Genomic DNA, 13,911 nt, shown 5'->3' on the forward strand with positions numbered 1-13,911 from the left:
GTTTCTTTTTGTTTAATTATATTGATTTAATTACGAGAAAGTCGCGCCTTTTAGTAAATAATATATTGCAAATTATACACGAATTGTGTGCGTGTGCATGCGTTCGTGTGCGGGCGTGTGGGCGCGCGCGCGCGTGTGTGTGTGTTGTGTTTTTATGTGGGGGGGATGGCATACCAAATCACCGACATTTTACCCCAAAAATTTTTTATTTGTTTAATTTTTTTTCAATTTTTGTATGTATATAAAGTAGCTTCCATGAATTTTTTTAGATTTTCATATCTATCAATTTCCGAAAAAAAAAGTAAATTCCAAAATCATAAAAAATTTAAATTATTGGAATTTTTTATCTGACTTAAAACTTCGAAATGAGTGCCTATTAATTTTATAAATACTTGTTTTTTAAATCGGAACAGTATTAAAATATCAAATAACGTGCGATTTTAAAAGAAATTTACAAAAATAATCTTAACAAATCGAATATATTTAAATTCCTTTTTTGCCAATAATTAAAAAATTTAGTTTTAAGTCTAAAATATTATAAATTGTTATGAAAAAAACTGACGTTTATTGAAGAAAAACATAATTTCGTTTAAAATTGACTAACACATTATTAAATATTATTAAATTTTCTTTTCTTAATTTATTTAATATTTTTTTCGAAAAATACATTCAAAACAAAAAAATTACCACTTTTTTAATGACAATATTTTTATTTTTTTTCAAGTTATATGTACTTAGATTTTTTAAAATCAACTTTTTAAGAAAATTTATATAACACGTATATCGATAAAGATAAAAATCTGAAAAAAATTCATGGAAACTACTTTCAATAGATACAAAAACATAACAAAATTGAAGCTAATCAAAAATGGTCGGGAAAAAAATGTTGATTTGGTATAGAATGCCCCATATAGATATATATTTGTAAACAAACCCATTCTTAAATCTTCCGTTAGTTGTCGTGCGATTACAGGCACCGAAGGAAATAATCGTGTCGTTTCCTTAATAACGCAATCCAAAAATTCCATATGCTGTAGGTCCTCATATTTAATTGGTGCAGACCTGGGATTTTCCACGCCGTAAAGTCCCAACAATTCCTTATATGCCTTTTCCTTTTATGAAAATGAATGTTAATAAATAAACGCAATAAATAGGGGGTTCACAAAACAAAAACATGAAATTATATTTTTTAATTTGTGTGTGTGTGTGTGTGTGACAAGATTAAAAAATATTTCAAGTATAATTTATTTGAACAAATTAAATGAGCTATCATATATGATATAAGAATAATTGTATATCCAACATTTTTTTTTGTAAAAAATAATTTTGGTCATATATTTACGAATTTACTTTAATAAAAGACTAAAAAATGTTTGTTTACAACATTTTTCTGATTAAAATATTAAGATCCAAAATTACTGTACACTTTATACCAATAAGTGATATTATTATCAAAGTATAATTACATTATTTTTATATATGTTAATATAAATATTATTTAAAAATATAAATTTTATGTATGTGCATGTAAATGTATATAAATATATAATAATAATATACATACATATGTATATATATATATATATATATATATATATACATATATACACAGTATTAAAAATTGACGTTATATAAATATGATATAATATAGTGTTACGTCCTGTGGACTCTATGATTCTTTTCTTTCAAAGAACGCAAGGCGATGATTGAAAAATCACAGGCGTGGGAATAAGACTATGATCTGGCAGGCGAAGCAGCTGACCGGAGACGGTTAATCGTAAAAATAAAAAAAAGAGATATATACATACCAGATGTAACTCGCGGTGTCCGAAATTCTTGCTTTGACTAGTTGACAACTCGCGCTTGAAAAGCAATAAAAATTTTTCTTTTAAAGGAAAATTTTACTTAAAAAGTAATAAAACTTTTTAGAAGGAAATCTCCACTTGAAAATCAATAAAAATTTAGAAGAAAACTTCCACTTGAAAACGAATAAAATTTTACCAGACTAACAACGATAACCGAATCCAAACAAATGCCGCCTAACAGATCACCGAGATAATCTCGAGAGAGGATAATAAAAATATAAACCTCAACAAATTCTTCATTGGTCAAAACCTAGGGCCCTAAACAAAAACCCTGACCAATCCCGGTAAACTTTTAAAGTCAAGAGACGCCTCCGGGACTGAAAGGGCATTATTGAAAAATTCTCTATTCGTCAGGAAATATTAACAAACTAACGGGAAGGAGGAGCAAGAAGGTATATATACCCGCGACATCTCTCAGAAAATTTCACTCTTTTTCTCAAATCTACGCACGCGGATCATTCGCGAAAAGTTATACCACCATCCTTCGAGTCCGTAAATTGTTCGAATCTCGAACTTGTGAGCATTCGCAGTGACACTTGTGAGATCATTGTGTGCTCAGTGCTCACCGATTACGACAATTTTCGCGAGTGAACAACCGTGAGTGGGACACCATCCTCACGGAGGAGTCCTTAGCCAGATTCACACCTGGGATAATCAGAATAGCTAACACCTACCTACGCACTCAATAAGTAGTAAGTGACCCTCTTAAATTCCTAATTTTATTTTTTTTTTATTTCTTTATTTTAAAAGGAATAACTCTCGGATCTTTCAATTATTCATTTATCTAATTTTAAGCGCAATCATTTACTTCTCTGAAAATTATCTTAGAATCCCATTAACTCTCCTCTTTTTCCTTCCCAAAAATCACTCAGATTCTTTGCGTTAGCGAAGTAATCCGTGATTTTCTCTCCTTCCCCCATAAAAAATATATATTCAAAAATATATTCTAAAATATATTTTATACATATATAAATATATATTAATACATATATAAAATATATAAGTGCATATAAGAAATTAAATCATTTTTTGCCGCTTATAATATATTTATAATATATATGAAATATAAGTTTGCATATACAAAATTTAAGCATTTTTTGCCGTTTAGGGTTATATAACAAATATAAGTAAAGAATATAATATTTGTAATATATGCAAAAATATATACATAATATAAATATAATATATATATTTGTATATATATTATATATATATTATATATATATATATAATGTAAATATAATTATATTTATAAAGTTAATATATACCATACATATATGCAAGAATCCTATATTAATATATATATAACTATATAAAGATTATATGTGATATATATATATATATATATATATATATAGAAATATATACACATATATTACACACACACATATATATATATTTCTTTATACAGTTAAGTGATATCACACATATATGGAAAAATCCAATTATAATAATATATACAAATTATTATTCAAAATATATAGCATATATATATATATGCATATAATATTTATTTGTTATAGATTATATTCAAATTCAATATAATAAAACTATATTTTTACTTACATATATTTTTTAAATATATATATAAATTATATTATGCAAATATGTATTTATATTATACATATATTTCAAAATATATATAATATATTACATATATTTCTACATATATTTTTACATATATATTTTTCCATGGGGGTTTCCCAAAATCACTCAAGATTCTTTGTGTTAGCGAAGTAATCCGTGATTTTTCCCCTTTCTCAAAATTACTCAGGATTCTTTGCGTAGCGAAGTAATTCGTGATTTTTCCCCTTTCTCAAAATCACTCAGGATTCTTTGCGTAGCGAAGTAATCCGTGATTTTTCCCCTTTCTCAAAATCACTCAGGATTCTTTGCGTAGCGAAGTAATTCGTGATTTTTCCCCTTTCTCAAAATCACTCAGGATTCTTTGCTTTAGTAAAGTAATCCGTGAGTTCTTTTCCCCACCTCTCTTCTTTTCAACTTTATTTAATTTAAAGAACAGAGAAATAAATGAGGAAACATTTATATAAAAATATTTTACATTATCCCTTTATCTAAGAATTTCCAAGAAATATTCTTGATAAATCCCCCCTTGTTTCTCCGAACCACCGAGGTCCCCTTCCCCAGCTCCTTCCACTATCATCCTCGGGGATTCTCCTCCTCCCTCCCCTACTTCCTTCGAAGCTCAGGAAGAAACCAAAGAACTCACGGAAGAAGAGTTCCGAGACTGGTTACTTGACCAGTTACCAGAATTAGCAGATGTCCCCGAGGACTCTTTCGTAATCGGACCGGGCCCAGTAGAACATGAGGCCCTGCGTCTTGCTTTAATCGACGCACCTATAGATGGGATAATCCCTTGGTATTTTCCTGGGCTCAATCGTCCACTAGGTGTCCCCGTTCAGCTCCTATTAAGGTCCTATCCCCGCTCCACTATCGAATTCCTCTCGTAAAACCCGTGGAACACATATATACACACACACACACGCATATGTATACATAGATATCCATGTTAGATAAAAATAATTGTATCAGCCAATCGAGACCTTAGAATAGTCAACACAAAACACTTTCCCTCGTTGTCTCGATTGACGCCCTCCGTATTAATGTATCACCCGCGACCCATATACATACTCACACTTTCATTAGCAACTAAGTCCGTCGATTATATTATTATGTATATAATCTCTTTCGTCACTATATTAGGAATAAACTTATAAATTTCAACACAAATGATTTTCATTTATTAGCAAGCCCGTTCCCACTCATTCCCGTAAACCGAGATCGCACAATCCCATCCTGCGCAAAAGAGATTAAATTCTCTTGCCGAAAAGGGACCACCGAGCGAACGGCCCTTTAAATAGAGTAAGAGCGACCCTTGCGGTCGTTGACCTATTTGGGCCCAGACGTTCGTTCGGGTCGAACAGACGGATAGTCTGCCGTCGTTCGAAGATAAATTTAGTTACGTCCTTCCTTTCGACTCTTCCTTCCTTGAGTCTGGACGTAACAATAGTAACACAAAAAGTATATCGCGTAAGCTCTATTTGTTATTTATTTGAACAAGCCATTTACCTGAATTAATTGTGTGGAATTTTTTTTTATTATTACTTAAAATAAATCCTCAATATTTTAAAACTCTATCAGTTTGTAGAATACTTAATTTAAGCGAATAAATTATCTTTGAGTCAATTCATGGAATGTATATATGTATACATACCTGTATCTCCGGGTAATTCGCTAACATGAAGATCGCAAAATTCATCGTAATGGTGGTTGTGTCGCTGGCCTAAAAATAAATACAAATATTATTTATTTACTATAAATATAATCATATGTATAGAGACATCTTACATACCGCTAGTAGCATCGTAAACACGTTATCGTGAATATCCGCTTGCGTGAATGTTTCTTTGTTAGATTTTTCCAAGAGCATGTCGCAAATTGCCCTGCCTATATTTACAGAAAGAAACATAAAATAATATGTCAATTACTTTCTCATACAAAACGTATATATGTATGTTCTATTTTCTATTATTTTATTTTAAATATTAAAAACATTAATATTTAAAGTAAGTTTAAAAAAGAAATAAAATTATCAGTAAATAATGACTACTTTTAGCAGCGCGTATTATATAACTAATAGCTCTAGATAGAATTCATTTTACATGACAAAAGTACTAGATAAATAATTACAAATTCAAAAGGAGGCTATATGGAGCCACGCGTAGGGTGTAGGTACGCAAATATTAAAAACAAACTTGTTGGAATAACAAATTTATTGAATCTAAACGTTTCGGTCCTTTCTTTGGACCTTCTTCAGTAAATTTAATACAATAAATAATAATGGGGAATCTACATACTACCGCACGTAGCGCAAAAGCCGTGAGCCCCCCCTATCGATATGCCATTAGATAGACAAAGTGACATAATATGTCAGGTACTCAAAAGTGGACTCTAATGACGGGTACAGTGAGGAATTTCCGAAAGGGGGCTCACTCTTCCTTTCGACTCTTCCTTCCTTGAGTCTGGACGTAACAATAGTAACACAAAAAGTATATCGCGTAAGCTCCATTTGTTATTTATTTGAACAAGCCATTTACCTGAATTACACTCGTGCGTCGGGCGCGTCCGCGTACGGTCGTGTGAACGTGCGATGGGTGAGTGTGTGAATAAGAGTGAGCCCCCTTTCGGAAATTCCTCACTATACCCGTCATTAGAGTCCACTTTCGAGTACCTGACATATTATGTCACTTTGTCTATCTAATGGGATATCGATAGGAGGGGCTCACGGCTTTTGCGCTACGTGCGGTAGTATGTAGATTCCCCATTATTATTTATTGTATTAAATTTACTGAAGAAGGTCCAAAGAAAGGACCGAAACGTTTAGATTCAATAAATTTGTTATTCCAACAAGTTTGTTTATTTGCGTACCTACACCCTACGCGTGGCTCCATATAGCCTCCTTTTGAATTTGTAATTTATCAATGCAGGGAGCCTACATTGTTACTTATTAGATAAATAATATCATTATAATCACAAAGAGATTGAAGTAAGCAAAGAAAAAAACATTAACGAACTTACGAGTTATTTTATTCTGATCAGTCTCCGATTTATTTAATGTATATTGTCGCTGCTGTATTACCTGTGCATAACAATATTTATAGTTACAAAATGAAAATCTTATTCATATGTCATAGGGCCTATATGTAAATTAAAATATTAACAAATATATTCACAGAATACCTCATCCACGAAGGAATATATGAAATTTATGAGCTTTTGCTGTTCACGTCCGGCATCAGTGAGATTATATATAACATTAGGATACAAGAATATATTCTGTAATCTGCAGCCTAAATTTCTTTTGCCTCTGAAATATTTTTATTCTTTTAAACTTGAAAAGATATAAAAATGTGTACTAATTACGATAATTATGTTTTTCGAATATAAATTTTTCGAAGGAAAAGATCTTTTCTCTTTTTCTTTATGTAATGAAAAAGTATTTATTTATAATAAAAATTTAATTTAAGATACTAACAATAAGATTGATACAGATATTAAAGTTGAAACATATATATTTAAAATTATAATAATTATATAAGTTTTATATATAATTTAGTAATGTATAATAAATTAAAAATAGTTATATACATACGTATATTTATGCTCCTTTTGTTTTTCGTCCATGCGAAAATATGACTCACAAACGCAAAAATATATAAATTTAATAATATGTTTATAATTTATATAAGAGTATTTTTGTGTCGCCAGTGAAGAATAAAATTAAGCAATTATTGTAAATGACCCAACTGGCTTAATTGATCTTTATTAATTCGATATCATATATAAATATACAGACTACGTTTCGACCTTTGGTTCAGGTCCTTATCAAGTCTAAAATTAAAGGATAATACATATAGAAGGAATCCTTTTATAAAAGCATAGCGCAAACCAAGTTAAAAACAACAATTATTATAAAGTAAATGATTAAAACATACCTTACTTAAAATTTTTTCTTTTTTAACATGTTACAATTCTCTCTGTACTAAACGTTTCGTATAGATGGTAAAAAACGAACTAAGTTAGACATCCTTTATTATTCTATCATAAATAGGGTTTAAATTCTCTGTGTCTTTATGTAGGTTAATCGTGTTGTTAAATTTTTTTATATAAAACATTTCAGCTATCTCTCTTTTCCTAGTATGTGTTTCACGATGTAAAATATTAAAGGTTGTCCATTTAAAGTCATGTAAATATTCATTTCTATGTTTACTTATAACGCTTTGGTTACTAATATGTAATTTTATGTTATTCATATGTTCTTTTATTCGAGTATTTAGGTGTCTTTTAGTCTGTCCAATGTATGTGGCGTCACAATCAATGCAGTCGATCTTATATACCACCTCGGTCATATCCGCTTTAGGCAATTTGTCTTTTCCGCGTTTAATTACATTATCAAGTTTTTTCGGTATAGTGTAAATAACGCTTAAGCCTGTTTTCTTAATAGATCTCGCAATAGTATCACTTACGTTTTTAATGTACGGTATTAAAATACAAGAAGAAATATCAAATTCTTTATTTTTGTTAGCTACGTTAAGAGAACTTTTCAAAAAACATGTTCTCTTATACATATATCGCTCGATAATCGTCATAGGAAAGCAATTATTAGACAAGATTCCCTTAACAATATGTAAGTTCTTATTATGGAAACGGTCATCAGATAATAAAATAGCGTGATCAACTAAGTTGTTAATGGTGTTAACTTTGTGTTTGAACGGATGATTAGAATAATAATTTAAATATCTACCAGAGGAGGTGGGTTTCTGGTGCCAATTAGTCATAAGTTTCCCATCGTTTCTAATAACCGTTGTGTCTAGAAAGTTAATCTTGTTATTTGTTTCAATTTCATGCGTAAATTGTAGACGGTGATGATAACTATTGAATGTAGTCAAAATAGTGTCAATTTCAGTACGCGGTACTACAGCAAAAATATCATCAACATACCTATAATAAACTGAAATATCAAATTGTAATGAGCTTAAACACTGTGTTTCAAGATCGTCCATGACTAAATCTGCTAAAATAGGTGAAAGGGGGAACCCCATCGGAGTACCATGTATCTGTTCATAAAATTGATCATTAAAACAAAAACTTGTTGACTGTTTTGTAGGAAAATTTCAGCATCAATAAATTAATATCTACACTGTCTTTAGGTTCAATGTTTTGTATTTATTAATGTTCACTGTCTCACATAGAGTACTTGATATTGTCGACGTTGTGAAATACGGTACGTATGCACTCGCGTCATCGCCTGGGGGACACCGTCCCTGAGTCGTGGTGCAACGTCACTATTCACTGCGTATTTATCGATCCAACTAATGTGGATCGATCTATTATTGTTGTCTGTATATTGTTTATCGCCGACGCTTAGCAGGCGTTATCTCCGTATAGCGATATATACGTTCGGACACACTATCACGACAACGCCTGGGAGACTATATCTCTGAGTCGTGATAGAGAAATATTCGGACACATGTACGATTGTCGAAGGTCGAGAAAACAATAAGTCATGTCGTCTTGAGGAACGGTCTTATATACGCCTTTCGACAGCGTCTCCTGATTGGAGGTTTATAGATCACTCGTGCCGTCAATCGGCTGGCGCCCTTTGATATGAATAGCGGGCGGACATGAAAGAAAGGTCGGCGCGAAACAATGAGATTAAGTCGCTTCCTTTCGGTCTTTCACAGGATTCGGTAACGAGTAATAAGAACCGGTATTATATTATGAATTTGCGTGTGTGTCAGCGCATGTGTCCGTGTGTCCTAACGACGTGTTCGTTATTTTATGTCGTGCACGACTGCGTATAAATCTATATATATATATATATATATATATATATATATTTTTTCGTACGTCTAGACGCAACATTGACTCTAATAAAACTTCAATCCCATATAAAAATTGTGATAAACTAAAATTTGTGTTACATGAAATGTCCGTCCAACGTTTTTCAATGGATTTTAAAACTAAATCTTTCGGAATGTTTGTGAATAAAGAAGTGACATCCAGTGAAATCAACATTTCCTTATCGTCAATATTAAGGTTCTTGATTTTATTCGCGAAAGTCCAACCGTCTTTAATATGGGAAACAGGCTTCGTAACTGACCGTTCCAATAAATCATGGATAAAGCGCGCTGTATTATAAACCGGACTCCCAAGTGACGAAACGATAATTTTAAAATCCATTGAAAAACGTTGGACGGACATTTCATGTAACACACATTTTAGTTTATCACAATTTTTATATGGGATTGAAGTTTTATTAGAGTCAACAAGTTTTTGTTTTAATGATCAATTTTATGAACAGATACATGGTACTCCGATGGGGTCCCCCCTTTCACCTATTTTAGCAGATTTAGTCATGGACGATCTTGAAACACAGTGTTTAAGCTCATTACAATTTGATATTTCAGTTTATTATAGGTATGTTGATGATATTTTTGCTGTAGTACCGCGTACTGAAATTGACACTATTTTGACTACATTCAATAGTTATCATCACTGTCTACAATTTACGCATGAAATTGAAACAAATAACAAGATTAACTTTCTAGACACAACGGTTATTAGAAACGATGGGAAACTTATGACTAATTGGCACCAGAAACCCACCTCCTCTGGTAGATATTTAAATTATTATTCTAATCATCCGTTCAAACACAAAGTTAACACCATTAACAACTTAGTCGATCACGCTATTTTGTTATCTGATGACCGTTTCCATAATAAGAACTTACATATTGTTAAGGGAATCTTGTCTAATAATTGCTTTCCTATGACGATTATCGAGCGATATATGTATAAGAGAACATATTTTTTGAAAAGTTCTCTTAACGTAGCTAACAAAAATAAAGAATTTGATATTTCTTCTTGTATTTTAATACCGTACATTAAAAACGTAAGTGATACTATTGCGAGATCTATTAAGAAAACAGGCTTAAGCGTTATTTACACTATACCTAAAAAACTTGATAATGTAATTAAACGCGGAAAAGACAAATTGCCTAAAGCGGATATGACCGAGGTGGTATATAAGATCGACTGCATTGATTGTGACGCCACATACATTGGACAGACTAAAAGACACTTAAATACTCGAATAAAAGAACATATGAATAACATAAAATTACATATTAATAACCAAAGCGTTATAAGTAAACATAGAAATGAATATTTACATGACTTTAAATGGACAACCTTTAATATTTTACATCGTGAAACACATACTAGGAAAAGAGAGATAGCTGAAATGTTTTATATAAAAAAATTTAACAACACGATTAATGTTTGGAGGGTGTGTTCAAGTCTCCTCCTAAAGCGATAGTTGCTATTTTATTCGAATCTAAAAATGGACTGTATCGAGCAATTTTACACGCGAAGGGTATAAGACTTAGCGGCTCGCGAATAGAAAATCGAGAATGAATTTCGGTAATAATTTGCAAAAGCGACAAGCGACAAAAGCGCGGCACTGAATTAATCGATATCAAATCATTAGCGAACGATAGCGACTCACCGCACGGTGCATACCTGGGATCTCGCTGTTCGGTCCTCGTGGTTCCTCGAAACTTTAGATTCTCGTCCTTCTTAGCTTTGATTCCATGCAGCAAAGCTATCAGGCAAGGTAAGAGCTCATGCAAGCAAGCAAACAGAAATTCCATGCGTAATTGTCGTCGACAAAAGATCGGGCATCCACAATGCAAGAGCTCCGTGTCGCAAGTGAGTACGAGAGCGGTCCGTGCGAGAGTGAGTTCCAATCGTCTCCCTGCAAGCGTGTAGCAGACCCAGCAAAAAGCTCGCAAATTCTTCACGAGGTATCATCGGTGGATCGACGATGGCAGCACCGATAAGTGAGTCGAATTATTGATTACACAGCCGATCGCGATCCACCGACTTCTCGTGACAATCGATAACATATAGTAAATCTATATTAATTAACCTTACATCTAAATTATTTCTAATTACTTATTAATTAACTAAAGTGAGCGCCAAACAATTAACCTACATAAAGACAGAGAATTTAAACCCTATTTATGATAGATTAATAAAGGATGTCTAACTTAGTTCGTTTTTTACCATCTATACGAAACGTTTAGTACAGAGAGAATTGTAACATGTTAAAAAAGAAAAAATTTTAAGTAAGGTATGTTTTAATCATTTACTTTATAATAATTGTTGTTTTTAACTTGGTTTGCGCTATGCTTTTATAAAAGGATTCCTTCTATATGTATTATCCTTTAATTTTAGACTTGATAAGGACCTGAACCAAAGATCGAAACGTAGTCTGTGCTGTATTGGCGCGCGAGATTCGCGTAGATAGAGCGGTACACGAGCGAGATTGGAAAAGGTCGGAGGCAGAGAAACTTCAATAATCAAAGTGTCCGTATTGCAGTGTATTTTTCGTGTCCAGTATGACAAACAAGTGTTCTAAACAATACAAGTCGGCGGGTTCGGCAATTGCAAGTGCAACGTGCGCGTGAGCAGCTTATAGTTCGGCGACGGCGCGAAAAGAAAACTAATCGACAGCGATCTGCGAGCGCGAACGGTCTCGAGACGAGTGGGCAAACAGGAATGCGGAGTCAACGCAGGCGGCTGTATCCCTTCGACCTTCGAGAAGGTTCTCCAGTTAAGAGACCAATGATTTTTGGTCTTGTAACAATACATTAACGGATCGTCTCGAAAGTCGGGGGACAAAGCTGTTTATTGTTTTCCGCGCCTGTTTGCCCAGGCGAGCGAGTGTTTGAACGAGCGCGGTGACGTGAACGCGCACAGCTGATCGAAGCGCGCTGAAACGAGAGCGCGGGAGCGCGAGTGAGAGCGCGACCGGCGCGCGGGAGCGCGAGAGAGAGAACGACAAACGCGCGAAATCGCGGGAGAGAGTGACAGGCGCGCGGGACGGGCCGCGCGACACTCTCATTTATCACGCCGACTAATTCTCGCGAATGAATTCGCGACATAGTCTATATATTTATATATGATATCGAATTAATAAAGATCAATTAAGCCAGTTGGGCCGTTTACAATAATTGCTTAATTTTATAATTTATATATAATTATATATATTACTATATTAATATATAATTTTATAATTTAAAATATATGTATATAATTTTTATAAAGTATAAAAATTCTCTTAAAAATTTTTTTTTATTTTTTAAGAATATATATGTGAAAAAAAATATTTTTTTGAAAAAATCTATATGATATACGTATATATACGTCTATTGAATTCTAAAATTACAATTAGAAGTAAACTATATTTTTACCTTATTATTGTGTCACAAATCTGATTGATTTTGTCTGATCGTAAATCCCATTTGGCGCCAATTACAGTTTCTTCACAACACCGCATGAGAAAAACAGACTTGTTATTTCAAGTTTTAATTAATGACTGAGTAATAATTCTATTATACTTGTGCACTATATGTATATGTATGGTTAATTTATGTACATTTAATTTTATGTACAAATATATGAAGCATTCCACGTCAACTTAGCCATCTTTATTGCAAAACAGCGACCTTTTTTCATTTTTAATAGCTAAATTTTTAATAGCTGAATTTTCCGAACATTTCTATCTGATTCTCCTTATTTTATCTCGATGTGTCAAATATGTGCTTAGCCACATACGAAGGGTTTGGAATTTTGCACGCATAAATTGTATATAACTCAAATAGTTTTTGGTCGGAATCCGAGCTCAGGATGTTTAAAATTCAAAATGGCAGATCAATTTTGAGCAATTTTAGTTTCACCATATTGTTAAGCATACATTTGATATTGAGATAGAATAAGGTGTCATTTTTAAACCGTAAAAGATAACATTTTGTAACTCCTAGGTTTTAGTGTAGGAATGCTAAGAATAAAATTTAGCTGTTAAAAATGTAAAAAATTGCTTTTTTTGCAGTAATAAAAGTAGCCTACTTGACATGGAATACTCCATAAGTAGTGATACTATGCCAATTCTAACCCTGGTCCTCTGAGGGGGGCGCGGGGCGCGGGGGGTTCTCATGGCGAGGGGTATGACGTCACGCGGGGCGGGGGTATCTCGAGGGTGCGGGGGGCTAACGTCACGCGGGTGGAGGGGATGTTTCGACAAAGAAGGGGGGGTTTTCAGAGTGCAATATTTGTAGATGGTATCTTTACGACTTTTTTATGAGGGTTCTTAGACATTTTCCCAAAAAGGTATAGAACAAGCGCCGATGTCCGGCTGCTCAAACTTGTCAACGGAGCGTTCTAGAGTCCATTAAAATTATGTTTTTTTCATTTTATGTCCATAAAATCATTAGGATATTATGGAAAGGAATGATGATTTTAGGGCCGACGCTGCGACGAACATGTTGAAACGTGATTTAATTGGCCTCTACCTATTTGCGTTGACGTTCGGCAGCTTTGTACCCTCGCGGAAAATCTCCCATAAAACGGCAGCGAAACATCTTCCTTAATATTTTTTAAGGAAGAATGCAACGTATCG

The 13,911-nt window shown here is 33.0% G+C and overlaps 1 protein-coding gene across 3 annotated transcripts in view; it reads right to left on the minus strand.

Annotated features, from left to right (window-relative positions):
- The window catches only part of LOC145940449 (cytochrome P450 4C1-like), a 73,103-nt gene that overhangs the window by 926 nt on the left and 58,266 nt on the right, over positions 1-13,911 (minus strand). For all 3 annotated transcript variants that reach the window (XM_083045619.1, XM_083045618.1, XM_083045620.1), the window contains 6 exons: positions 12,707-12,776; positions 6,627-6,753; positions 6,465-6,525; positions 5,239-5,333; positions 5,101-5,169; positions 935-1,112 (listed from right to left, as the gene is read on the minus strand). In XM_083045619.1, the coding sequence (XP_082901745.1) occupies positions 935-1,112; positions 5,101-5,169; positions 5,239-5,333; positions 6,465-6,525; positions 6,627-6,753; positions 12,707-12,776 (600 nt within the window). The remainder of the gene's footprint in view (positions 1-934; positions 1,113-5,100; positions 5,170-5,238; positions 5,334-6,464; positions 6,526-6,626; positions 6,754-12,706; positions 12,777-13,911) is intronic.

Source organism: Prenolepis imparis, unplaced genomic scaffold (genome assembly GCF_030444845.1).
Source record: "Prenolepis imparis isolate NDT839.2.m4 unplaced genomic scaffold, iyPreImpa1.0 SCAF_9, whole genome shotgun sequence".
NCBI lineage: Eukaryota > Metazoa > Arthropoda > Insecta > Hymenoptera > Formicidae > Prenolepis > Prenolepis imparis.